The sequence below is a fragment of the Barbus barbus genome (assembly GCF_936440315.1).
Source record: "Barbus barbus genome assembly, chromosome: 18".
NCBI lineage: Eukaryota > Metazoa > Chordata > Actinopteri > Cypriniformes > Cyprinidae > Barbus > Barbus barbus.
In genome coordinates, this window is record NC_136746.1 from 28,785,195 (window position 1) to 28,811,414 (window position 26,220).

At 35.7% G+C, this 26,220-nt stretch overlaps 1 protein-coding gene across 2 annotated transcripts in view; it reads right to left on the reverse strand.

Moving 5' to 3' along the window:
• disc1 (DISC1 scaffold protein) overlaps positions 1-26,220 on the reverse strand; it is a 57,233-nt gene that overhangs the window by 24,370 nt on the left and 6,643 nt on the right. For both annotated transcript variants that reach the window (XM_079439341.1, XM_079439342.1), the window contains exons 2-9: positions 24,009-24,826; positions 21,790-21,859; positions 18,850-19,003; positions 17,230-17,326; positions 16,848-17,050; positions 14,131-14,185; positions 8,788-8,890; positions 7,287-7,475 (exon numbers count right to left, since the gene is read on the reverse strand). In XM_079439341.1, the coding sequence (XP_079295467.1) occupies positions 7,287-7,475; positions 8,788-8,890; positions 14,131-14,185; positions 16,848-17,050; positions 17,230-17,326; positions 18,850-19,003; positions 21,790-21,859; positions 24,009-24,826 (1,689 nt within the window). The remainder of the gene's footprint in view (positions 1-7,286; positions 7,476-8,787; positions 8,891-14,130; positions 14,186-16,847; positions 17,051-17,229; positions 17,327-18,849; positions 19,004-21,789; positions 21,860-24,008; positions 24,827-26,220) is intronic.

Consider the following 26,220-nt stretch of genomic DNA (forward strand, 5'->3'; position numbering starts at 1 on the left):
TTCAGATATTAAAAGCAGGGAATGTGTCGTATCAGTTATATCCATTACTTCTGCATTCTGAATCCTGCAATCGATCATAACACACAAACCAGGATGAAGATGAGACTTTGAGAGAAAAGCAAGCAATTTAGATGCTAAAAGAAAAGAGGAAGTCAGTTAGAGCTCTAGCAAAAACAAAGGACATGGAGAAATCATGAGTTTGGAAACCACCAGCAACCAACAACTACCTGATCGGCTGAGAAAACAACAGTAGTTGATGACAAACAAATCATAAAAGCTGTGAAAATGAACCCTAAAATACGTGCCTGTAGAATCAGCAACAACTTCCAGAAAGCTGGGGTGATGCTCTGACAATCTACTGTCCTCAGGAGACTTTGACACAGAATTACAGATGCTACACAGCAAGATGCAAACCTCTGACCAGCACCAAAAATAGAAAGACAAGATTAGAGTTTGCAAAAAAGCACAAAGGTGAGCCAGAAGAGTTTTGGAACTGTGTTTATGGACCGATGAGACAAAGATGAACCTTTATCTAAGTGATGGGAAAGCAAAAATGTGGAGAAAAAAAGGGAACTGCAAAGATCCCAAGCATACAGCCTCATCTGTAAAGCATGGTGGAGGTGGTGTCATGGCATGGGCATGAATGGCTGTCTCTGGAACAGGCCCTCTCAACTTTACTGATGACTTAATGTATGATGACAGTAGCAGAATGAATTTGGAAGGGTACAAAACCATCTTGCCTACCAATATTCAAGAAAATGCCACCAGATTCATTGGGAAGTGCTTCATATTGCATCAGAACAATGACCCAAAACACCCTGCCAGTTCAGTCAAGGAGTTTATAAGGGCAAAGAAATGGAAAGTCTTAGATTGCCCAAGTCAATCTCCAGATTTAAATCTGATTGAACATGAATTTCACCAGCTGAAGAGGAGAGTAAAGGCAGAAACTCCCCAAAACAAGCAACAATTGGGATTGGCTGCATTAAAGGCTGGGAAAAGCATTTCAAAGGATGAGACCAAGAGTCTGGTGATGTCTATGGGTCACAGACTCACTGCTGTGATTGTGCTCAAGGGATCTGCAACTAAATAATAGCTTTTAATCTTTTATATCTGCCTTATGTTCAACTGTCCCAATACTTATGCTCACATCAACGAGTGGGATGAACTCTAAAAGTGCTGTTCTTTTTATTTGGTAAAACATCTATGTGTTGAAACGGCTAATAATAAAATGTGGCATTCTGTAGTTTTGTCTCATATTCATCTTTTAATCATATTTGTAAATGTCTTGACTCCACAGACAACAGAGCAATTTTGTCTTTACTGTTCCAATACTTATGGAGGGCACTGTATATATATATATATATATATATATATACATATATATATATATATATATATATACATATATATATATACATATATATACATATATATATATACATATATATATATATATATATATACATATGAGTCCGACTCCCTAACATTAGGCCACGACTTCACGACAAATGATAATGACAAGTGTTGCTGAAATAAAAAAAAGTATATATATATTTTTTACTTTACTTTATTTCAAATAACATTTATTCAAAGCAACAAAACTGTTAATGATTTTAGTTTTAGTTAATAACAACCCTGTCCATAGAGAACAAACCCATAAAATCTCAAAATAAACTATGCACAATTATTTTATGTAATTAAAATGGCACCCATAACTGCAAGTTATAACTGTTTTATTGAATATACATGTCTATTGAAGTTGGTGTATGTACTAATAAATCAATGCATATTACTAATATGACAATAAAGTATTTAAAGTAAGGCGATAAAAGGATTGTGACTATACTAGTGAAGTACTATACTTATGTATATTAGTCAAATCTATATGTGCTACACTGAAAGTGTTAAATAATAACAATGTTAATATGTCAAACAATATGTTTTTATTAGCTACTTCTTGTAACAAATTAATTAAAAATAGTTTTTTTTCCGAAAACGATTTTTAATTATAAACAAGCCTGAAATACATTGGGACTATTATTTTGATATGCTTTTAAATGCCAGCTGCTCATTTAAAAAGATGAGGGAAAAATACACACTCTTTCAACCATCTCTAACATATTACAATATAACCATCAATAAACACTGTCATAATTCATCAAAAGTAAACCATATGCAAGCATCGCTCATATTTTGTAGTTTAATAACATTGAAGTTTAATAATCAAATCAGGCCATCTTTAAGACTTCTGTTATACCATTTAAGATATTTAAGACCTTTTATGACCTTAAATTTGAGTAAAATAAGTCAAATGTTAATTATATATTAATTTATACCTAAACTTTAACGTCTAATTAAATGCACTGCATCATGAAATACAACATACAGTGGTAAAGTGTTCTTTGTTGTTGTATATTGCACATTTTTGCAAACAATATCCCATGCAAACCACATTTACATATTGTATACAGTATGCGTACTGCAGAAATAGTATGAGCACTATGGTGGTATGCTATTCTGATCATTACAATTGTCATAAAAGGATCACCCGGAGGTAATAAAACTGAAAGCTTGTCATAAGCATGTCTTTTTCTTGTTTTCAGGAGATGATCGTTAATGATGCCTCATTAATAAGGTAAGCTCAGATGTGACAAAATGTGAAATAACTTAATTAATTAGCACTTTTCTGACTACTTGAGAATCAACTATCATGCAGTGTGGTGTGAACACAAACAGAAACATCCTGCTAATGCATCTGAAGGACGCTCATGAGCTAATGATGGCAAAAAGCGCATGCATTTATTCAGAGAAATAATAATGCATAATAATTACGCCGTGCGTAAAAGAACACAAAGCCTCTTTTACAGCATTAACAGGCCTCAAAAGCAGACGCTACACCTGCAGCCGTGTGTTCGGAGCAGATGCAGATGCGTGGGCATGAAATGCTGGTGCAATAAGAGGAATAGCCTGTCGTTTTAATTGAGTCAGAAGAAGCGGCTGTGATTAATGGGCCTCTGTTGGAGTTTCTGAGTTTCAGCACAACAGTACGGAGAGAGATGCACAAAAGCATCTTAGTCAGCACTTATAGACGCACAGACTGTTGCCGTGGTTACAAGGAGCATCCAAACTTGACCTCTTGAGCATAAACAGGTGTGCTGTTTGACAATAATGAGCTTTGATTTTGAAGCAATATGCTAAGCTAGTGGCAAAAAGGTCATTGAGTGACCTTTTGAGGGATTTTCAAGGACAATATAGTACTAGTGATGCTTTGCATCAGGGTTATTATCATTAACTAAAGCTAAAACCATAAAAAAATTGTTACTGGAAATAAAACAAATGTTAACTAAAAAAAAAAAAAAAAAAACTGCGAATTGGTCAGTAGCTGAAATAATATCTAATTATTATTTTTTATTAAAGCTTAATTTTAATTGTATTTAATTCAAGCAATTTTGTCATTTAAAAAATTACTAAAACTGAAATAAAAATATTTAACAAAAAAACAACTATAAAGATGTTTAAAAACTACATATATCTTAAAAAAAATATAGAAATCTGGGGAAAGGCAAAAAAAAAAAACATTCAAAATATTAATAAAAACTATAGAATTTAAAAAATAACCTAATTACAAAAAGCTAAAATGACTAAAACTTAAAAAACTGCCATTTAAATTTAATGATAAAGTTAAAAAAAAAACTAATACAAAACATTAATAAAAATATACAGACATTAAAAACTAAAAACATGACAAAAACAAATAAATTGACCAAAACCTTTACATTAAAATGAAAATGCAAAAAATATAAAACAAAAACAATATATATCAATATATTAATAAAAACTATAATATAATATCAATGATACTAAAATAACACTGCTTTGCATCCCAAACTAACTAATCATTCAACACAATCGGAGTCTCGTCAAAATGAAATGAAAGGTCTGTCCTCTTCAGAATCAGCGAACAAAAAAAGGAGACGCATTAGAGTTTATTTTGTTAAGTGAATCTTTGCAGAAACCCAGAGATAAAGCACAGCAAACACACACACAAAGCCCCATTTCTGAAAGCCTCCGTCACCTGCTCACATTCTCCGCTCCATTTACTGCTCCTCTAATTATATCTCCTCCTATGGACAAAACACTTCACCCAACAACGAGGCACCTTCATTTGTTCCCTGGGATAGAGGTATCAGAGTAAAGCAGGAGCTCTACAGCATTAATGGATGTAAACAGCATCACATGAGTCTCGTCTGAAACAGCGAGTCCTGTCAACACAAACCTTCAGCGGTCTTTACAGATAGTACTATGGTACTGTCCCATGGAAATCACTGACAAGGTACATTATACAGCTTTCCCTCTTTTTTCTCGCTTTCGGTTTTATATAGCTTGTAAAAGCACAGTGCACATTTTACTTTCACTTTTAAATTAGCGTCAATTTGGCGTCAACTGCTTGATTTGAATTACAACGTAGAACAACTTTTATTAACAAAATGAATAAAAATACACCATGCTATATGCCTAATATAAAATAACAAATAACTTCCAGTACACAAAGTTTAAATAGTGTTTACTGATTTTCAGTTTTGTATAGGCTACCTGTGGAACCAAATAAATCAGAAACGCAGAACGTTTATTAGCAAAACGAATAAGAAAGCTTGGAGGCACAGCATACACCTTGATGTAAAATTAAAAGAAATTACACAGTTTAAATAAATAAAAATCAGTAAACACTTTGGAACCAAATAAATAAGAAACAAATGTTTAAAAAACTTCCAATATCACCTTAGATAAATGGCAGAAGTCAAAAGGCTTTTCAAAATCCAAAATATTTTTAAAACAGGCGCTTTTGCATTTTGTTTTGAAACTCTTCCGCCATCGTCTTGTCTGTCTCACCTCACTCTTCTTGTCAGTCAGCTCGACTCTCGTGATGAATGAATATTGCCAAGGGGCAACATGTATATTGAAAATAGCAGAGGACCTAGGACAGATCCTTGTGGTACTCCATACTTTACTGTTGATAAATGAGATGACTCCCCATTTAAATGAACAAAGTGGTAGCGATCGGACAGGTAGGATCTAAACCATCTTAAAGCCTGCCCTTGAATACCAGTATAGTTTTGTAATCGATCTATGAGTGTGTCATGGTCTATAGTGCCGAACGCAGCACTAAGATCAAGTAATACTAGCAATGAGATGCAGCCTTGGTCTGAAGCAAGAAGCAAGTCATTTGTAATTTTAACAAATCACTTATGGTTTTAATTGTAATCACTGGTTCGCGATAATAACTACATGCACATTAAGATGAACTCACTAGATGAATTCACTGGTCTGGTATCACATGACCAGTTGGCAATAATAACCAGATGCACATTAAATTCTTCTCGACTTGGCTCTGGTGTCCCGTGAGGTCATGCAGGATGGAGATTGCGGGAGGTGGCCTGTCATTGATTCGGTTCCCAACACGTCCAACAACAGGAGGAGACGGCGGCTGACAGCCAACGGGAATCTGGCCAGCCGTTAGAGGGATTTACACTCGTCTGCTTAATTTGACACACACACACACACATTTTGTGCAACAAAGAGCTCGGCTGGTCCATGTCTTTGTACCGGGATGAGAGAGATTGTGAGCTAATGATAGCCTGAGCGTTGATGCTAAATATGCAAAGCGGGCGAATATGATACAGAACACAAAAGATCTTTGACATGAACGGGCTGCTCCTGCTAGGCTCTTATTAGCCTGTCTTCCCACTCGCGTAATAACATGCTGACACACGTATTTGCCACATAACTGCCATCAAATCACTGTTTTGTGCATAAGGAAAAGGGTTTGCGTGCGTCACTTGTCACGCCGGGGTTACAGTTTGCTGTTGGGATGGTGCTTGCGTAATTAGGAAGTTATTTATGCATATTAAATGGTATTTTTAAACATGAGTCTTTGCCCCGGCTTGTGCAGAAACAAAGAGCTGTTGTCGTGATCTCACCCTCAGAAAACAATTACTAAATGCATCAGAAAAAGCTCAAACTTCTGGGACCAAAACATGATTCGTAAGAAATTCTAACTTGCAGTGAAAATTTGTTTTTGACTTTGTACCATTGTTTACTGGCGACTGATGATGATTTGAACATTTACAATTTTTTTTTCAACTTGCTATGGTAGTACCATGTTATTTTTGGACATTACCATGGTATTCTTTGAAGAACCATGGTTTTACCATCACTGTACCGCATCCAGAGATGATCAGTGTATGTTAATCAATGTTTCTAACAGATGGAAATAAAAATATACTTTTTTTCTCACAATTCTGACCTTTTTCAGATTTTTCTTCTCAGAAATGTGAGTTTGTCTGTTTATCTATTCTGACTTTTTTTCTCAGAATTTTGCATATGCTGTCAGGTGTCTGAAATTTTGGAAAAAATAAACTAAATTGCAATATGTAAACTCCCATTTCTGAGAAAAAAAAAGTCAGAATTGCGAGATATTAAAAAGATAATAATAATAAATCAATCAATTCTGCAGTATTCAGACATTATGGCAGTATTTATACACTGAATTTAATTTGCTGATTTAAAAATAAATAAATGAATAAACAAACATGTATCTGGATAGGATGATTTCCATGAAAAATTACAAAAATTAAATAAAAAATGAAGCCTCCTGCAGGATAATTGACATTATTGAATAAAAAAGCTAAATGAATAAATAAATTCTGAAGTACTCATTCATTATAATAATTTTTGTGCACAATTTAATTCATGCTGATTTTAAATAAAGTGTGTGTCTGGATAGGAGGATTTTAATTCATGTATTACAGTAATAAGATGTTGTAAAAAAAGTTTAATTGTCATGCAAATGTCAAAAAAAAAAAAACACAAATAGTTTTCTTATTATATTATAATATAGCAAATATTCAAATATTATGCATGCATTACAAATATATTTTTCCTTTTAATTTTGCAGTGAAACATGACAATTCCTTTGTGAGATTCACCCAGCTGTGTTTAATTCAACATAATCAATAATAACAAAGCTGTTGTCATATTATACAATAAGGATTCACTGTCAAGGGACAATTTATACTGTAATTGTGACTGAAAACACACAATTCAGAGAGGCACTAACAGCAAATGTGAGGAACAGAGATATCCTGTCTATATAAATCAATACTGAACCCAAGAAAACATCTACATTTTGATCTGAGACGTATCTGGATCTCCATGATGAAATGACTCCCCCCTGTGGCAGCAGAAATCAACTGGTCTTGAGTCTTTATTAAGGCCGTGTTACTCACCGTATTGGGCTTCTCTCTCCTGCAGCTCCAGTTTGATCTGGTTGTGTTGCTCCTTCATGCGGCTCAGATCCTGTCCACTTCCTGTGCTCAGAGTCTTCAGCTTCCTCTCCAGCCCCTCTAGACGATCTCTCTCGCCATACGCGCTCCTGATTTCTGCCTTCAGCTCCTTCGCGCTGCTGAAGTCATTTCCTGCCGCGAGAACCAAACAGAAGCAGATATTAGATGAAAAACATCAAAACTATTAGTCGAAACACCAAAACCTCAAAAAGCCACCAGAAATAAGAATACCATCCGCATACTATGATTTGTGACACATTAATTCCAATTTTGCATACTACATACTACAGATAGCATGCAAATAGGGATGTTTAAAAGAAACACTGTAAAGTAGGTTTTTTCCAAGAAACTGCTACAATGTTAGGTAGTTGCCAGGGTGTTGCTATGCAGTCACTAGGTTGTAGCTGGGGTGTTTCTAAGTGTGGTTTGGAGTTGTATGCAAAAGTTTAATACTTAGTGTTTGGGGATTGTTCAAGTATATGTAATCGTAATAGCAATGCTTGACTTAGTAGACATGACTAGTTAAGAATTAACTAGATAAGAAACTTTGGAGTCAGTGGGATTTTGTCGGGGGGAAATTATATTTTCATTCAGCAAGGATGCATTAAATTGATCATTGAAATGGGTCACAATTCAGACTTTTTTCCCTTATAATTCTAACTTTTTGTCTCAGAATTGTCACACATAAGCTGTAACATAAACTCGCCACAGAATAAAATAAAACCGATAATTGCAACTTTTTAAGAGAACTAAAACAAACATCTCACAACTCTTAATTTGTCCCACATAAACTTCTTCCTAAGAGAACCTTTAAAATGAAATAAAATCTGAAATCACACATTTTTGTGCCACAAACTTTAAAAGGACCTTAAAATTAAATGAAATTCAAATTATTAAAATTAAAATAAATAAATGAAATTCAGTTTATATATCAAGAGTCTAAATAGTGAGAGAACACCTTTATTTTATTTATTTTTTTGGCAGAAATAAGCTTCCATAGATTTCAACATTGATAATAATCAGAAATGTTTCTTGATCATTAATCAGTATATTAGAATGATTTCTGAAGATCATGTGACACTGAAGACTGGAGTAATGATACTTTGAACATAGCAATAAATTACATTTTAACATACATCCACATAGAAAACACTTATTTTGAGTTGTAGTATAATTTCACAATTTTACTGTATTTTTGATCAATTAAATGCAGCCTTGGTGAGCAGAATAGACTTCTTTCAAAATCATTAAGAAACCTTACTGCACCCAAACTTTTGAACAATAGTGTTTGTAAAGTATCCCAGTGGAGGACGGGCTGTACTTTGAGCCTGTCATTCTGTATTGTGTAGTGCTCTCGAGAACAAAGTGACAGTGACATTTGAAACAGCCGCAGGAGGCGACGGGTTCAGATGAGCACAGAGAGAGCGCAGAGGTACGGCGGTACCTGAGATGGCCGTGAGCTTCGCCTCATGAAGGGCCAGCAGCTGCGTTTCACTCTCGCTGACCTTCCGTCGCAGACTAGAGCCCATTCTCTGACTCATCACCACCTGAACCACGAGAAACAGAGATTACAAACCTGAGGAAAAGAGCAGTCACTCAATTTACTGAGGTTAAAGTTAAAACTATCAATAAATTGAGTTGAAAATATGAATTGCGAAGCATTTTTCATTTCTTCCATCATTAGGTCCTCACATTACTCTCATCTTCAGATTGAGCCATAAATGGTAAATGCTAATGCACAACAGCTGTTAATATCCAGATGTTAATATTCACATGAGTAGAAAAATTTAGAAAACTCTTAAAATGAAGCTGCTAAGATGTTAAAAGGACGAAGGGCATGTAGAGGTTATGTAGAAGTTTTAGGCTCTAAAATAACGAAAAGAAAAAAGAAAAGAAAATGTAACAAATCTTAAAACACAACATTTTAAAGAGAATATTTTACATAAAATAAAAACGTTATTTTTGCCATTCAAACTTTTTGTTAAAGAGAACCTTTAGAATAAAAAAATAAAATAAAACTACAATTCTTAAATACAATATACATTTGTGCCATATAAATGTTTATATCTTAGTTGGAGGGGAACGTCTGAAGAGCGGGCTGCGGCTTCCTCCAATCAGGGCGTATATGGATGACATTACGACCATAACAACAACTAACGCATGCACCAAAAGCCTGCTGTACAAACTCCAGGGAAACATCAGATGGGCACAAATGGAGATTAAACCCAGCAAATCCCGCAGTATCTCCATTGTCAAGGGCCAGATTGTAAATGAGAGGTTCCTCATTAATGGCGAGCCAACTATCCTGGAGAAGCCCATAAAAAGCCTTGGTCGGTGGTACAACACAGATCTCAAAGACACCAAACAGGTGGAACAACTAAAGCAGGATACCATCAGTGGCCTGAAGCAGATCAACAGCACTGCTCTCCCAGGAAAGCTGAAGCTCTGGTGCCTTCAGTTCGGACTGCTGCCCCGCCTCATGTGGCCAATTTCCATCTATGAGGTCACCCTATCCCAAGCCAACCGACTGGAGCGATTGGTGAATGTGCAGGTGAGAAAGTGGCTTGGACTACCCAGATGCCTCAGCAGCATAGGACTGTATGGCAATGGAGCCCTCTCTCTACCAATCTCAAGCCTGGTGGAGGAGTACAAATGCTCTAAAGCAAGGCTTGAAATGACCCTCACAGAGTCCCGGGATCCCTTCGTCAGAGGGGCTGCTCCCGCCTTAGCCACAGGGAGGAAGTGGAGGCCAGGTGTAGCAGTGGCACAGGCAAAGTCCGCTCTGAGACATAGGGACATAGTGGGCCAAGTCCAACGAGGCAGAGGGGGCCTAGGACTGGGGGTGACAACACCCACATGGCAGAAGGCTATTCCAGCTGAACGCCGGCGCCTGGTGGTTGAGGAGGTGCGACACCAGGAAGAAGCGGACAGGTGTGCCAGAGCAGTGTCCCAAGCCAAGCAAGGCCGCTGGATGAGGTGGGAAGGTGTGGAGAGGAGGAAGATCACTTGGAGTGAACTGTGGAACACAGAGTCCAATATGTTGAGCTTTACCATCAGAGCCACATATGATGTCCTGCCCTCTCCAACCAACCTACATCTGTGGTTTGGAAAAGATCCAGCCTGTCTCCAGTGTTCTGCCCCAGCAACCCTGAAACACATCCTGGTGGGATGTAAGACCAGCCTTATGCAAGGCAGATATACTTGGCGCCACAACCAAGTGCTGAAGTGCCTGGCTGGTACACTGGAGAGTAAGAGGGTAACCATTAACCCCATGCCCCTGGAAGCCCAGGCTACCTTCTGCCAACCAACATCCTTCGTCCGGGAAGGGGTGAAATGTTCGACCAATCGATCGCCTCCAGACTCATGCGCACTGAATGCAGCCCGGGACTGGGAAATGCGAGTAGACTTAAGTCAGAGGCTTACCTTCCCACCTGAAATTGCAGCGACCAACCTGCGCCCAGACCTGGTCCTTTGGTCCAAATCCTGTCGACATGTCTTTATAGTGGAATTGACAGTGCCGTGGGAGGAAGCTATCAATGAGGCATTTGAAAGGAAAAGGCTGCGATATGCAGATTTGGCTACCGAAACAGAGGACCAGGGATGGAAGGTAAATGTGCGTCTAGTGGAAGTGGGCTGCAGGGGTTTTGTAGCTAGTTCCACCATAAAGCTGTTAAAGGAGGTTGGACTCAGAGGACAGGCTCAGCGGAAGACCATCAAAGACCTTGCAACTGCTATCGAAAGAAGCAGTCACCGGCTGTGGCTGAAGCGGAAGGAGACTGTATGGGCTCCCAAGTGACCTCATGGAGCCTCCGGTGCGACACACACCCAGGTTTGATCAGCCTGTGGTGGGCCAGCCTCGGGTGAGGGTGAATTGTGATAAAGGCCGAAACACCCAATGAGGCCGGGGTGCACAACTGATGATGTGTCGTGTTGGAGGCACCAGGCGGTCATCCCCGCAATTTAACTCCATCCAAGAGGACATCTCCAACAATAGTTCTTGCTGAATGTCAAGGGATTCTAACATCTAGTCCTAGTAAATATATATTGTGCCACATAAATATTTATATCTTACATAAAATAAAATAATATTTTTTAAATACAACATGCATTTGTGCCACATGAGATATCTTGCATAAAATAAAATCAACTTATATATAACATATATTTGTGGCACACAGACTTTTTTGTTAAGAGAACATTAAAAATAAAATAAAATATAAAATTTTAATCTTAAACGACACATTTGTGTCACAAACTTTTTAAACTTTTCAAATGTATGGCACTGAACATTCTGGAAGCCATTAGTGGTGGGCCAGATGCCACAGTAGATGCCACACTGGTCCTTCCGATGTGAAGGCGGTTGTGTGCTGCAGCCAGACGCTCCGTGGCTCTGCCGTCAGATAACGGCGAACCAGAGGGCAAAGTCACACTGTGCCATTTTTCAGGCAGCTCGTCTCCTCTCATTTCCACCCGCAGTGAAAACACACCGATCCCCAACACCAGCTCACACACACACACACACACACAGAGATAATTGACTATTTCCCATGCTGCTCACTGGAGGAAAGCAGCTCATTGTGTCTCAGATTATCATGGGAGAACGACCCATGCTAACTAACTCACACACATCACAATTCACTGATCCTGACAGTACTGTATCTCACAGAAGTCTTTTTATCATCTAATTTTATCATCTGAGAAGTGCTGGTACTTGTATTCACTCTACTTATATAAGTAACTTATATAATGCAATATTATATTATATAAAATGTCAAGCACGCAAAACAAGGGCTAAATGCATACATTTAGATTGGAGTCGAATGAGAGATGTATGTGACAATTTAGTAGTCGCTGGATATCGGTAAAGACACGTCATAGCGTCCCTACTAAATTCTATACCCTTGAAAATCATAATAAGCAACTTTTGTATAAAGTTCTCTCCTTAAATATGAACAGGTCAAACAACAATATAAGTCTGACATTGCAGTGATCCGCTATTTTTGTCACTCTTCTGAGGAAGATTCATTTACTTGTTTTGGTCAGATTTTTTTTTAAAGGGGTCATATGACATTGCTAAAAAGAACAGTATATGGTGTAACGCAATGCGTTTATGCGGTTTAAGGCTCAAAAAACACATTATTTTCCACATACTGTACATTATTGTTGCTCCTCTATGCTCCGCCTTTCTGAGACGCGTCAATTTGTACAAAGCTCATCGTACTGAGAAGCGAGGCCTGCTCTGATTGGCCAGCTAACCAGTGTGTTGTGATTGGCCGAATACCTCAAGTGTGTGACAGAAATGTTACGCCCCTCACCGTATTGTGATTCTGTGTATGTGTTACGAGACTAAAACAATAAAACCCATTATAAATGAGGCATTTGTTGCATCCAGTCGGGACATAATTACTGATTATAATGACTTATACTGTCTTTTTAGGTGTGTTGCATCAAGCCGCGTAAACATCACCACGACAAACAACAAGCACTACTCTACACTGCTCAAAACTCACGTTTGAATCGTCGTACTTCCAGGCTGTGAGTCAGAAGCACCAGACTGTCCTTGCAAAGTTGGAATTGCCCCACTTTATAGAAACAGCCTTTGTGCACAGCTATCATTGTAGGCTACTCTCTTCCAGGTTCAGGAAATAGTCCGTCATAAAATGCGCTGCACACACTCTAATATTTGGGTTGAACTGTTCTGGAACAGTGGTGCAAATACAACTTAACCACTGATTTCTAGTTGTGTCCTCCGTTGGAAGCCCAAACAAAGTACTTTTGCTTTCACCACGAAACACAGCGTCTCCACGGCCTGGCGGCGGCAACAACACTACAGCGAGAATAATAGTTCCGCCTCATTGCATATACACACACTGTGACGTAGACATGTGGGGGTGTGTTTACATGTGCCGTTTTTGAGCCGTGGCAGTCTTAACTTTTATAAAGAATATCTCTTTGGTTTTGAGACTTTAGTCTTTGCAAACAGGGATCTTATCTATGCACAAACAGCTTGTAACACTTGTAAACTTGAAATCGCATCATATGTTTGTAAATGTTAGCATGCTACAATGTTGCCATATGACCTTATTATGATGCATGTCCAGTTATCAGAATGGATATTTCATATTTTTATTTGAATTTTATGAAATAAAAAATTATTTCGGCCAGTATAAACAAATTAGTAGTTAAAAATAATATCTGAGATCATTTATGGTTCATTCATTAAAATGGATATAGAAAAGAAAGACTGGAAAGTTCATTGCACTGTGGGATACAGAATCTTAATACAGAATCTGGGTGGTGATGGCACAGTGGATAAGACACATGCCTTTGGTGTGAGAGACCCGGGTTCGAATCCACTGTGAGACACCAATGTGTCCCTGAGCAAGACACTTAACCCCTAGTTGCTCCAGAGGCGTGCGACCTCTGACATATATAGCAATTGTAAGTCGCTTTGGATAAAAGCGTCAGCTAAATGAATAAATGTAAATGTAAACGGTGTATAATAGTGTAAGTAACATGATGGTATGCTATTCCATTGTACACTTCCAGATCAGCATCATTTTCTAGTTTTACAGTAAAAAACAAAAACAACAACATCTAAACATCCTTCAAACAGCATAAATATTTTACCTGAGATATCAGAGAATTGTTCTCTTGTACCTTATATTAAAACCAAATAATAAATAACATACATTTGTGCCACAAACATTTTGTTAATAAAGTAAAGTAAAATAAAATGCCCAGGGCAAGAACAGATGATTAATATGTGATTAAAATGTGGACTTACTTTAGCCGTTGCCTCTTTGATGGATAATCTCAGTGCTTGCTCTTGCTCTTGAAGTCTGGAAATAAAAGGAAATTATAAATATCAGTGATGCTGAAAATGAGATTTGAACAGTAAATTTAACACTTAAAAATTACGGCAAATACAAGGAATAGTAATAATGATGCTTGAATTTGCAAACAACGCTAATAAATACAGGTAAGCAAACAATATCGAAGCATAATATACTGTGATTTAGGGTTATTATTAACTGCAACTAAAATTAAAACAATAAAAAACATTTTCAATATCTGAAATAAAATTATTTTCATTACTTGAAATAAAACGTTAATTAAAATAAAATATTAAACAATTGAAACTTTTACTATTTTATTTCAACTAGTTTCTCATTTTCATTTAGGTCAAGTTGAAGTACTAAAACTAATGAATCAAAATGTAATATTTCACAGACCTATTAAAAAAGAAAATAATAATACAAAAGCATACAACAAAATTACTAAAACTTTCCAATTTAAGTGAAAACAGAAAATATAAAAATAAAATCTAATTCAAAATTTGAACAGAAACTTTATCCACTTAAATTATTTAAGTGGATAAAGCGTCTCCTGCTGGTAATATACTGGTTTAATAAGTGGATTAGATGTCAGTAACAACTCTAAAATATCAGCTATTCCTCATCAAGAGCCTTCTTAAGCATTACGCACAGCTTTTGGACAGAAAACCAATATTCATCCGCACCAGCATCTGAATGCATTAACTCTGTGGAGCCTGAAAGCAATAAAAATTCATAACTGTGCTGAAAATTGTCTCATTTCCAGAAGGGCTGGGTAAAAATACAATAAAAGAGAGAGGATTGCATGGAGAATCCATGTGGACTCAGCTGCTTCTCCTCAAAACTCGCTTTAAACCGGCCCTCAGTGCAGGAGAAAATAAATCAATCCCTCAGCGGGGTTTGTTTTGCTCGGCTCAATGTTATGACCACAATCTGCACCGTACCTCCAATAAATCTACATATGCATCAAAATCAATCTGTGAGAGTCATGCAATCTAGAGTTCAATATTTCTCTGCTCAGAGACAGACGTTTCATCGCCGCTAGAGATGACCTTTGTTTTTCACCACTGAAACTCCTCCAAAAACTAAATCCACTGAAGAGAAGATTTAACGGAGCCACGTCAGTCTCAAATGTCAACGCTAGTGAATGCTGATTGACTCATCTAACATCTTTAAACGATCACCTGTCGGTTTCTATTCAACATTACAGCAAAAACAAGAGAGATTTGAATATTACCAGCTCTTACTGATGCTATCACAATCAGATAATATACTCAAACGTCCACTAATAATTCATTATTAAAGGCACAATATGTAAGATTTTTGTAACAAAATATCCAAAAACTAATACCCGCACAGTTTCCACATATGCTGCTGTACAGCTAACTAAATTCATTACGGCAGTCGCGAATAAAAAGAAAATGAAATGAAAAGTGTTGACTACAGCATTAAATCTGCTCAATGTTGCGCAATTATTTTTTTGTGTGTTTTTACAGTGTTGCACATTATAACCAATCACACACGAGTCTGTTGAGCTGATGAATGCAAAGGCCAATCAGAGGCGTTCAGATGAGTTTTTGTTCACTGCATGCACTCGCTGACTAAATACAGCTCTCACGTGAATTCTTTGCTTGCATTCTGGGTATAATTTATCCGCTGTTTGAATAGCTGTAGAAGGTACAGGTAATAAAAAATAAATAAATTCATTACTTCATCTGCCTTCATAGCCTCATCAAGCTTCGTCTTTGTTTTTGTGACCTCTAGTGGAGAAAACTTACATATTGTGCCTTTATCCCTGATGGCATAATGCATCTTATTCATAAGATCTCTTTGAATCTTAAATCTGGCTGAATAAGCCACGTCATAAGTCTTTGCAAAATAGCTGATATACAGACACCTATAAATATACATCAATAATAATAATAAATATTAGATGTAATTAATATACGCATATTACATACTATAATATATTTAAATAAATAACATGAAATACATAGATTTATTATTGTAAATAGAAAATATAAATATTATAATCAATAATAATAACAATTATTATTATTATTATTATTATTATTGATTGTGTTGTTTTTATCAATAATATATATTATCAACAAAAAACCTATTATAAATAAATACATAAATAATAATAATTATTATTATATTATCAATAATAATGTACCTGCAAAATTAAAACCATAATAATAAAAATAAATATTTTTTAATACTGTTAATATATCAGTCATCATCATCAATAATATAAAAAAAAACATTCAATTGTAGACCCTTATTATGATAAATCATTATTATTGCTGCTGTTGTTTTCATCAATAATATACATTAACAATAAAATAACTATCAATAAAAATAACAATTATTATTAATTTATTGTTTAATTTTTTTTTTACATAACGCTGTTACTGCTGTTTTACAGAATCAAGAATCTGTGAGTTATAATGGTTTTAGGAGGTTAAAGGAATCATTTACATTGACTTTTTCTAAACTTGTATGATTTGACTTCTCAAACCTTATTTACATTTGTGCTTTTTTCAAACACAGGCTAAAAATGCATCATACTCTTACAAGCGTCTTGACCATTATTGACGTGCAGGTTTGAATGTGTGTAAATGAGATATGAGGCCTCATATTTTGCTGGTCTGTTTGCCCTCACCTGACGATCTCTGCGGGTGGAGACACGCTGATCTGAGCCCGGTGTTCAGAGCTGATCATGTCCTCCAGCGCTCGACCCATCAGCCGCAGCTGAGCCGGATCACAGGCTCTCAGGAAGGGCTCCTCTAGCTCCAGCTGCTCCTCCACAGCTCTGCTCTGCTCCTGCAGCTCCTGCAGCCTCCGCTGAAGATCACACATCTCCTTCTGAAGAAGCACAACACATACTTAACATCTTAACGTGTTACTAAGCTTCAGATTTGACAACAGATCAGTCAGATCTGTTAAAGAACAAGTTAAAAAGGAATTAGATTTCATGCTGACAGTCAGTCATTAACATGCACTCAGTAATCATATATCAGTGATGATCATATATTTCTGTTCACCTGAATCCTCTGTTTTTCCTCTAACAGTTTCTCTCGTGTTTGAAACCGGCTCTGAGAGCTGCCTGATACCTGAGCACCACTCAATTCACCATTTCGCCTGTTTGAAAAAATATAATATATTTATAATCAGCCACGTGACTAGAAAAGTGTTTTTTTAAACCAGGGTTATTATATTACTACAATTGCTAGAAATAAAATAAATGATTTTATTATAAAAAAATAATAATAAAATAAAACATAAAAACGTTTTAAATAAAATACTTCTGCAAGTTTCCAAGGTAACATTTCTCAATTTCATTAAGTTTATCTTTATTAATTCAAACTAAATCTGAAAAAACTATACATACATATTTAAAAATAACGAAAATTACGGTAATACAAATTTCAGAAACATAAAACAAAATGACTAAAACTTTAACTAATATTAACATGAAAGCAAAACATATGAAAATAAAAACTTATTTAAAATATTAACAAAAACTCTAATAGTTTCTTTGTGATACTAAAATAAAACTGTTGTAAACATTAAAATAAAGCTGAAATAAAAATGAAAATCTTAAATTAGAATGTTGCCTTGGCAACTAACTGAAATAAAATAAGCTTAGGCTGAAGTACTAAAATTAATGAAGCTAAAACTGAAATAAAGGCAACTTTTTTATTTTCATTTAGTTTAATTTGAAGCAATAAAATAACTAAAAATGTAAACCTAATTTAAAAAAAAAATGATAGACATACTTAAAAAAAAAACTAATAAAATGCCAAAAAAATCTAAATTACTAAAACTTTAAAATCAAAATGAAAACATGATATAAAAATAAATCAATATTAACAAAAGAAATCAGCTTTTTTCTTATGATCATTAATATTTTAGTGTCTTTCCTATGATGAGTGTCTCTGAGCTCAGTTACAGACTCCATGCTGTACGATGAGAAACATATGGAAACAATACGCAACAGGAAGTGCTGTTTAGACACATTCCTGCCCCACCTGTGTGCTTTCCTGCTTTAACGGGTTATTTCTGAAACCAACATCAACAAACCATCCCTCAAATACAATTCAGTGACATGTTCTGTGGTGTTAGAGGAAATCCAGTCAGATTCAGAAATAAGACATTTTCAGAATTCAGTTGTGAAGAATGGATTCAATTCATATAAATATATAGGGATTATTTTGTTTAGATATGATACAGATGTGTTAGCACCAAAAATAATTATTTTTAAAAGGAAATTAATACGTTTATTCAGCTAGGATGTATTAAATTAATCAAAAGTGACACTAAAGACATTTATAATGTGACAAAAGATTTAAATAAACGCTGTTCTTTTGAACTTCCATTCATCAAAGAATCCTGAAAAATTAAATGCATCACGGTTTGCAGCACAACTGTTTTCAACATTGATAATAATCAGAAATGTTTAAGCAGTAAATCAGTATATTAGAATGATTTCTGAAGATCATGTGACTCTGAATCCGTTTAAATCACAGAAATAAATTATATTTTACAATATATTCACACAGAAAAGAGCTATTTTAAATTGTAATATTTCACAATATTACAGATTTGACTGTATTTTTAAATCAAATAAAGCAGCTTTGTTGAGTTGTTGAATGTTTCCAAACCTGCGGTCTGTGTCGGTCCTGTGGATGACGCTGTGGATGGCCGTTCTGAGACGCTCTAGAAATCCAGTGACCTCCGGATGTCTGGATGGTAAACCAGGCTTAAGCGTCGCTCGCTCTCTCCTCAGTTCCTCTAGCTTCTTACCAAAACGCTCAGCTAAACACACAAACACAATTTAGACTTCAACTGTCAGCAGTCTTTCTTTGATGGGGTAAACCAAACAAAAATATACACCTGCTTATGCTCAATTTAGGTCAAAATCAATCCAAAAACATGACAAAAATACTAGACATAAGGTAGCCTACCCTGGTGCGACAAATTTAAACTATTTGTCTATTATTGATTACAGCCCAAAACGAATCCCTTTAAAGCATTTGCACTCTCCTAATCTGCAACTAAGACACTGCAGGAAATGTCTGAAGTGAAGTGAAGTGACATACGGTCAAGTATGGTGACCCATACTCAGAATTCGTGCTCTGCATTTAACCCATCCAACGTGCACACACACAGCAGTGAACACACACACACCGTGAACACACACCCGGAGCAGTGGGCAGCCATTTATGCTGCAGCGCCCGGGGAGCAGTTGGGGGTTCGGTACCTTGCTCAAGGGCACCTCAGTCGTGGTATTGAGGGTGGAGAGAGCGCTGTACATTCACTCCCCCCACCTACAATCCCTGCCGGCCCGAGACTCGAACCCACAACCTTTGGATTACGAGTCCGACTCTATAACCATTAGGCCACGACTTCCCCCTGTGTGCGTGTCTCTCTGTGTCTGTGTGTGTGTCTGTAAGACAGACAGTACAAAACAAAACAAACACAACTGACCCACATTACACACACACACACACACCAGGGTCTGGGAAAAGACTAGTTATGCAAGTCACAAGGTTCATCTTGCTCAAAAGGGGGAAAAAAGACTTCCAGCTGACAAATGCCGGTCAATCATCTGATCTGATAAAGAAGAAGTTTAAGGAGATTCTCCAGACACACACTGAAGATATAGAGGGTACTTTTAAGTACAGCAACTCAGTGCGAGTAATGAAGCGAAGGATGAAGGTATTACACAGTAAAATAAATGCATGTCACACTGCTGCTTCACTCCATGAACAGCAGCACACTGGGCCTGTGTGATACCTGCGTTCATGACCAGCAGATAGCGCTGTTCAATACTGAATCACAGATCCATCTCCAAGTTATACTAAAACTGTTTGAAAACAGCATACTACAAAAGTTTGTGTTCATATTTTGATCATTTCTGTTGCATGTATTAATAAAATATTATTTGTTGATATTTGGATATTTTCTGTCTGTTTTCACTTTCAAGTTATCAAGTTTTTAGTTTAGTAATTTTGTTGTTTTTTGTCATTTGTATTTTCTGTTTTAAAATAATCTAGTGTTTATTCATTTAAAAAAAATAGTATTTATTAATTTTAAAATTGTATTTATTAACTTTTGCAATTTTGTTTATTTATTTTTCCTTGTATTTATTTATTTATTTTAAATATTTCTATTTATTATTTTAGTATTTTGAGAAATGTTGCCTTAGAAACTGAAATAAAATCTGAAAAATACTAATAACAATAATAAATTTATGTTTTTTATATATTATATTATATTCAGCTAATGTTTATTTTATTTCAAGGAATTTTTCTTTTCATGGTTTTTATTTGTAGTTAACAAAAAAATCATCCTGATGCAAAGATACACATTTGGAATGGGATCTTACTCTGAATAAGTTCAGTGCACAGTATGCATACTATAAACCACTGAAATGAAATAAGTAGAATGGTAATGCACCTTTCTGTTGAAAATATGCAGGAAGTGTATGAACAGAAATGTTCAAAATCACTGACTCGGACGAGGTGGATTGTGTGTCACTGCTAATCCAACAAACAAGAGGGATGTAAAAAGGGAATATTCTTGCTATCAAGTCAGCAATCACAAGCTAATGTTTTTTGGTTTGGTTGAAGGTCACCATCGCTGAGTACAGACTATCAGCTGGGAGTGTTTGGGTGTGTTTGAACCACATGATTGTGATGAAACCGTCTTTGTGTTCTGTCATCAGCTGTGGACTTATATGGACATAAAACTGCTGATATTTACAGATACACATATATAATGTGATCATACTTTTAGATTAAATGTGAAGCAATGGCGACATCATTTTTTCAGTCTTAAAGGTTGGGTTGCACCAACATAGATTAATCTTAAATCTAGATTAAATCAAGGTTTATCTAATAATTCTGATGCACCAAACTTTAAACCTTCTTTAAAAATTAGCAGGTTTACATTTCAACCATCAGTTTGATCCTGGATTTATTTTATATTTAAGATAGATTAATTTTAGATTACTAACTATAGATTATCATGCCAGTTATTTCTCTTATCTCGGTTGGTTTGTCATAACCTGTACTCCATTAATTGATACAATAAATATATATTTCCAAGATTATGAAATCCGCATGCACGGCCTCAGTTTTATTGCTTGCTTGATCAGCCGTTTAATCAACGGTCTCTACAGCGTTTTATAGAGACGGCGGACCGTTTACAAGTTTATAGTTCCTTTCTCGACAAAAGCAACTTATGTCAGAGACGGAGGATAAATTATATTAACTGTTGCTGATTAATTACATGATGAATCCATCATGGCGGAGAAAATTAATCGTAGATGGAGGTTTTAATCGCAGGTTAGAATTTTAATCCCTGATTTGTTAATCTCAGTTTAAAATTAAGTGGTGCAACAACTCGATTTAAATTAAACCCAGATCAACAAATCCTTGATTAGCACTAAACTTTGCTTAATTTAATCCTTGTTGGTGCAACCCACCCTTAGTGTGTTAATTATATTTTGGAATATGAAATCAATTCATATTTACACCTAACCATTATGCTTCATCAAATAAATGATCAAACCAACACTGAGCATGTAAATATCTGACCTGTGTCATAATCATCCTCCAGAACCGCTTTGTGCTGTAGTCTCTGAAGCTTCATCATTATGGACTCGATCTATAGAGGGTAAAACATTGTCAAACATTAAAAAAAATAAAAATGTTAAAGATTGTGAGTAGCATTGTCAAACGATTAATCGCATCCAAAATAAAAGTTTTTGTTTACATAATATATGAGTGTGTACTGTGTTTATGTATAAATACAAACACATGCATGTATATTTTTAAGAAAAATGTTATGTTTATACAGTGGGGATCGAAAGTTTGGGAACCCCTTGCAGAATCTGTGAAAATGTGGATAATTTTACCAAAATAAGAGAGATCATACAAAATGCATGTTATTTTTTATTTAGTACTGTCCTGAGTAAGATATTTTCCATAAAATATGTTTACATATAGTCCACAAGACAAAAAAATAGCTGAAATTATTAAAATAACCACATTCAAAAGTTTGGGAACCCTTGGTTCTTAATACTGTGTGTGGTTACCTGGATGACCTACGACTGTTTTTTTGTTTTGTGATGGTTGTTCATGAGTCCCTTGTTTGTTCTGAACAGTTCAACTGAGCACTGTTCTTCAGAAAAATCCTCCATGTCCTGCAGAATCTTCAGTTTTCCAGCATCTTTTGCATATTTGAACCCTTTCCAGCAGTAACTGTATGATTTTGAGATCCACCTTTTCACGCTGAGGATGATTGAGGGACTCAAACACAACAATTAAAAAAGGTTCAAACATCCACTGATGCTCCAGAAGGAAACACGATGCATTAAGAGCCGGGGGGTGAAAACTATTTGAATTTGAAGATCAAGGTAAATTGTACTTCATTTGTCTTCCAGGAAACATGCAAGTATCTTCTGTCGCGTCAGAAGGGCAGTACTAAATGGAAAAATATGATATTTCAACAAAATAATAAAAAATAATAAAAAAATTTGGACATCTTCATCCTGTTCAAAAGTTTTCACCCCCCGGCTCTTAATGCATCGTGTTTCCTTCAGGAGCATCAGTGAATGTTTAAACCTTTTTTAATTGTTGTGTATGCAAAAGATGCTGGAAAACTGAAGATTCTGCAGGACCTGGAGGATTTTTCTGAAGAACAGCATTCAGTTGAACTGTTCAGAACAAACAAGGGACTCATGAACAACCATCACAAAACAAAAAAACAGTCGTAGATCATCCAGGTAACCACACACAGTATTAAGAACCAAGGGTTCCCAAACTTCTGAATGTGGTTATTTTAATAATTTCAGCTATTTTTTTGTCTTGTGGACTATATGTGAACATATTTTATGGAAAATATCTTACTCAGGACAGTACTAAATAAAAAATAACATGCATTTTGTATGATCTCTCTTATTTTGTTAAAATTATCCACATTTTCACAGATTCTGCAAGGGGTTCCCAAACTTTCGCATGCCACTGTATATTAAATATATTTATATATATTATGAAATATAATAATATAAATACATATACATGTAAATATTTTCAATATATATATTGTATGTGTGAGTATTTATACACAAAGTACACATACATATATTATGTAAACAAAAACTTTTATTTTGGATGCGATTAATCGCGATTAATCATTACACATTACTAATTGTGAGAAAAATAAATATATCAGCATCGGCACCAAATTTCTTATTTTTGCTCAGTTCGGGCATTTGAATAAAAATGAGCTGTTTTTTCTTCCCTTATTCTCACTATATCAGAATATATGAGCCATAAAAGCCTGATAAGATACAAAACATAAAAACTAATTTTGTTTAGATTTAGTCTAAATGTTTGATAAAACTATTCCAATTAAGTAGTCATTTTTCTGACAATTATTTCATATGTTGGTTACTTAAACAGGGTTTACGTAAAAGCAGACATTTAGGCATCAAGTCGTTAAAAAAAAAAAATTATATTACTTTCCATTTGAGTTAAGTTTATTTTTCTTACCCCAGTGGCAAATGTGTGTTCATGCTTTAAGCATAAACTCACTTAATTTTTATACATTTTTCAGAAAACAAGACTTAATATCTAAAGTCTTTTTGCTTCAAGTAAATGTATCTTTATATAAGAATGTTTAGATATTTGTACTGGAAAAAAACTTTATAAACAAGTATAAAAACTAACAGTCTTATGAGCAATAGTCGACTATAAAACATCCTGTAAAATGTATTTCTTAGCTATCTTAAACATCATGGTGTCGTACTGACCTTGGTGTTTGTGCGATTGCTCTGCAGACAGTCTTGGAGAACATCCTCGTACTTCTTTATCAGACCGTCTCGACTCTGATCTGAGGACGGGGTCGCGCTGTCGTAGCCGGACGTGACCGAGGAGGCCGAGTCTGACGAGTCAATCGAGAACGAAGACGTGACTTCAGTGTCCAGAGAGGCAGAGTCGGAGTCCTGGATGCTTTCTTTCGCATAAGACGTCATGGAGGACGAAATCTGTACATCCAGGTCTGCTAGCCACAGATCTCGGTCCAATAAAATACTTTTTTGTTGACCAATGGAGCAAGGTGAATTGCTTAATGAGAAAACCTCATGTTCTGATTGGCTAATCGGAACAGTGCTGATCTCTGATTGGCTCAAGTGATTTTCTAAAGCACCAGAGTTTGATGTTTCAGGCTTCAGTCGGTCCCATTCAGATTGTTTGCTCACAGATTTCTTTGTGCTCACATCTAATAGATCACTAGTTTCTAGCGACTGCTGAATGAAACTGAAGCTGGAATTGAAAACGCTGCACGATGGCATTGGGGAATTTTCCTCAGCGTCGCGCAAACGGTGAGTTTCGGAAGAATCCCGGCCGTCGTCTCTCTCGAAAACCTCCTTAAGCAATCGCTCACTGGGGCTGCTGGGTAATTTGGAAGCGCTCTTGTGAGTGTTCTCATTAGTAGACGAGCCAGAAACGCTTTGTGAATGTTCTCGTTCAGAGTCACATGACTGGTTAAGTGGCTCTGAGAGCATATATCCCGGCCGTCTGAAGCTCCTCCTGCGATGGCTTCCCGCTGCCGCCGTCGGACTCACACCACCTGTTGAGAACAGATTACCGATTAAACGTCTTAAGTCATGATAATAAACCGTGAAAGGTGCTTTATAACTGGATATCCAACATGTAAACTCTCACAATGGCATATCTGTAAACAAATAATGAGCCATGACAGCTGCCGACATGTGTTTCAGCTCTGATATCTCCCTGTGATCAGGGTGTCAAACGCAATACAGCTGTTGAGAAATGAAAACTGATGGGCACTTTAGGAAATGCACAGTAAAAACAACTAGAGTTTAATAACAGTGTAAAGATATCATTTAAATATAAAAAATATGGACATTTTAATAACATGGTCATCATTAAATATTATACTTTTATAAAGTTTCTTTTACATTTAAAAATGTACATTTTCTGTTTAAAAAAAATATTTTTACATTTAAATATATATTTTTGCACATTTGTACACTTAATTTTTTGTACATTTTTGTACATTTTAATATTTTAAATTAATTTACTTCAATGCATTTTATATGCGCTGACTGAAATTTTTGCAAACGATTCTCAGATTTATACAAATATAGCGACAGAGCGATTATATGTAATCTATAATCTATAAGCAATATGAACCAGTATCATTTAGCATAATTGAGATACCATTATAGTGTATTAATACTTTGAATTAGTTTTTATAATTTCATTATTTTTTATATATTCCATTTTAGTTAAAGTTTTAGTTATTGTTGTGTTTTTGTAATTTTTATTAGTTTGCTTTTTTATGCCTATATAGTTTTTATTTCAGTTTTAGTCTGTTATTTTATTATGTCAAGTTAAATTTAAATGAAAATGACAAATGCTTCACTTTAAAATTCATATTAAATATTAAAATGCATTAAATAAATTAAAATAAATAGTGTTTGCAGGAAGCCTAAAGAGTTGTTTTATAGTAAATTATACAATATTGTGACTAATTTGATACTTTATTGAGATCAACCTTACCAAACTATGAAAGCAACATGATCTGAGCAATAAAACTTTCCTCTGGGCGAGTAAAATGAGCCAAAATGCATACGTTCAAATGCATAGACAACAACCCATCACAAAATGATGAACTCCAAAACAAGTCTGAAACCAAAACCTCCACATCCCTATAGTCCACAAAACACATTGGTCTGTTGTTCTGAGGGAAAGGGAGGGATCAGTGGAAAAACTCTCAAACGGTCTCTTTGTCTGCAGCCGTGATTGGCTCTTTAAACGCATTTCCCACAATCCCTCACTGCAGCGAATGCAGCGAGAGAACAGCTGCAGTTCGGATCTTTCAAACAAAAACACACAAACTCACTCACATGTGAGAAATAACAGAAAGTCCATTCACACGACTGTGAGACCCGAGAGAATCTTTCCCTGGAGGGCCAATCTGCTGCAGAGTTTAGCTCC